Source organism: Gracilinanus agilis, chromosome 4, assembly GCF_016433145.1.
Source record: "Gracilinanus agilis isolate LMUSP501 chromosome 4, AgileGrace, whole genome shotgun sequence".
Taxonomy (NCBI): Eukaryota; Metazoa; Chordata; class Mammalia; order Didelphimorphia; family Didelphidae; genus Gracilinanus; species Gracilinanus agilis.
The window spans coordinates 33,041,340-33,043,248 of record NC_058133.1 but is presented as its reverse complement, the minus strand read 5'-3'; the positions used below and the strand labels follow the sequence as shown (position 1 = coordinate 33,043,248).

The window sequence follows — 1,909 nt, the reverse complement described above, 5'->3', positions numbered from 1 at the left end:
CCGAGGGGCCGCGCCGGGGAGGGGCGCTTTGTCTGCGCTCCGGCTCGGGCTCGGGCTCGGGCTCCGGCTCTGGCTCCAGCTCCGGCTCCGGCTCCAGCTCCAGCTCCAGCTCCAGCTCCCGACTGCCGCCACCACCGCCGCCTCTAGACCGGGAGGGCCCGGCTGGCCCCTGCGGAGCCCCCGAGGTAAGTGGGGAGACCAGAGGATGCGGCCCCGCGGGATGGAACGCCACGGCCCCACACACACACATTGCCAATCCCCTCCCCTGCTACCACCCTCTTCTCTCAGAGCCCCCTGCTCGAGGATATCACCGGCTTCTCACCTTCCTGGGGCCCCCACATTCCTAACCTGTCCCTCACCCCTCCTGACCCCCTGCTCCAGAACCCCAGCATCCTCACCATCCCCTCCCCCAAGAACGGGGCCAGGCTGGGGGAGACATGAATCAAACCCTTTCTGGGGCCCTTTCCCCCTCCCCTTTCTGAGATGGCTGCCCCAAAACAGGGCACCCCTAGACAGGAGATGGGATGGGGCCAGAGAAGCAGGCCCTGCCTGCTATTAGCAACCCCTCCATAGCAGTCCACACACACACACACACACACACACACACACACACACACACACACACNTCCATAGCAGCACACACACACACACACACACACACACACACACACACACACACACACACACATTTTCTGGGTCCCCTGGAGGAAACCACACATTCACCCTTTTCTTTCTTGTGCAGCCTTGGGGCTTTGACCTGACCACCCTGTCCCTGGCCCCCAGGACATCATGCTTTCAGCCAAGGAGAAGGCCAAGGGTCCAAAGGACAGCATGACACTCCTACCGTGCTTCTACTTTGTGGAGGTGATGGGACTTGGTGACCAAACGAGAGCCTCAGCCTAGGAAGGGGCAACCATAGAGCTGCAAGGGGGCCTTGAAGCATAAGATATGGAATGTCAAAGCCAGGAGGGGCTTGGATCATAGAATTTCCGAGCTCGAGGGCCCTTAGAACACAGAATGAATGGAAGACGGGGAGGGCCTTTAAAACAAGGAATGCCAGGGGTAGGAGGGATCTTCGAACATGAGCCAAAAAATGTCAGAGCTAAAAGAGACCCCCTTAGAGAGGAGGAAGCAGGTCCAGAAAAGGAGAAGGGTTCCTGCCCACGCAAGGCAGAGGCAGAGCTGGACCTAGAACCCAGGTGTCCTGAGTCCTTAGTTCAGAAATCTTTCCCACTTCTAAGCCTTCTGACATCTGATTTTCCAGCAGGAAGACAGAAATGATGTCAGAGCACTTTGCTAGCTGGTAGTAATATGGGCAGGCAGACAAGCAGTGGTATCAGGCAGACCAGGCCAACAGGCAGCCGATAGCTTCCCCGTGACCTAGCACTTAGCACAGGCATCAAGATTTAGCCCAGGAAGGCTGTCAGGATGCTTGTAAGGGAACAGAGAGGACTACATCCTCAGAGGGAAGGGGGCAGACAATCCCGTCCCGGGGGGTAGGATACCAGAGCTGGGCGTCAGCACTAGACAAGGCCCCACAGGGAGCAGCGGTGTCCAGGCCAATCAAAAAAGGATCTCAGGCTTGGGGGGTGGGAGGGGTCCTCTGAGATCATTGAGGGGGAGCCCTTTTTACAGATTAGATAGAGCTCAGCTTTGGCCAAGAGAGGTCAAGAAACACCCATGAGTCCATGGTGTGAAAAAACTAGCCTGAGTAGGATGGAGGGGCTAGGGCAGCGCTGGGCGAGGGACAACTCGGCCACACACTCCAAGAGCCCCCTGACCCTGCGCAGAGGGAGGCAGAAAGCAGAAGGAATACAGAGAGGCAGAGGGAACACAGACTCGGGAAGGTGCATAGAGCCTTACAGGCACACAAATTAATAATAACAACAATAACTATCTAATGCTTTAA

At 57.3% G+C, this 1,909-nt stretch overlaps 1 protein-coding gene across 1 annotated transcript in view; it reads left to right on the top strand.

The window, feature by feature from the left end:
- The window catches only part of LOC123245827 (nuclear autoantigenic sperm protein), a 43,228-nt gene extending 42,787 nt beyond the window's left edge, over positions 1-441 (top strand). Inside the window, exons 8-9 of the mRNA XM_044674824.1 lie at positions 6-185; positions 289-441. Coding sequence (XP_044530759.1) covers positions 6-185; positions 289-441 — 333 coding nt within the window. The remainder of the gene's footprint in view (positions 1-5; positions 186-288) is intronic.
- Positions 442-1,909: the final 1,468 nt, after the last annotated feature.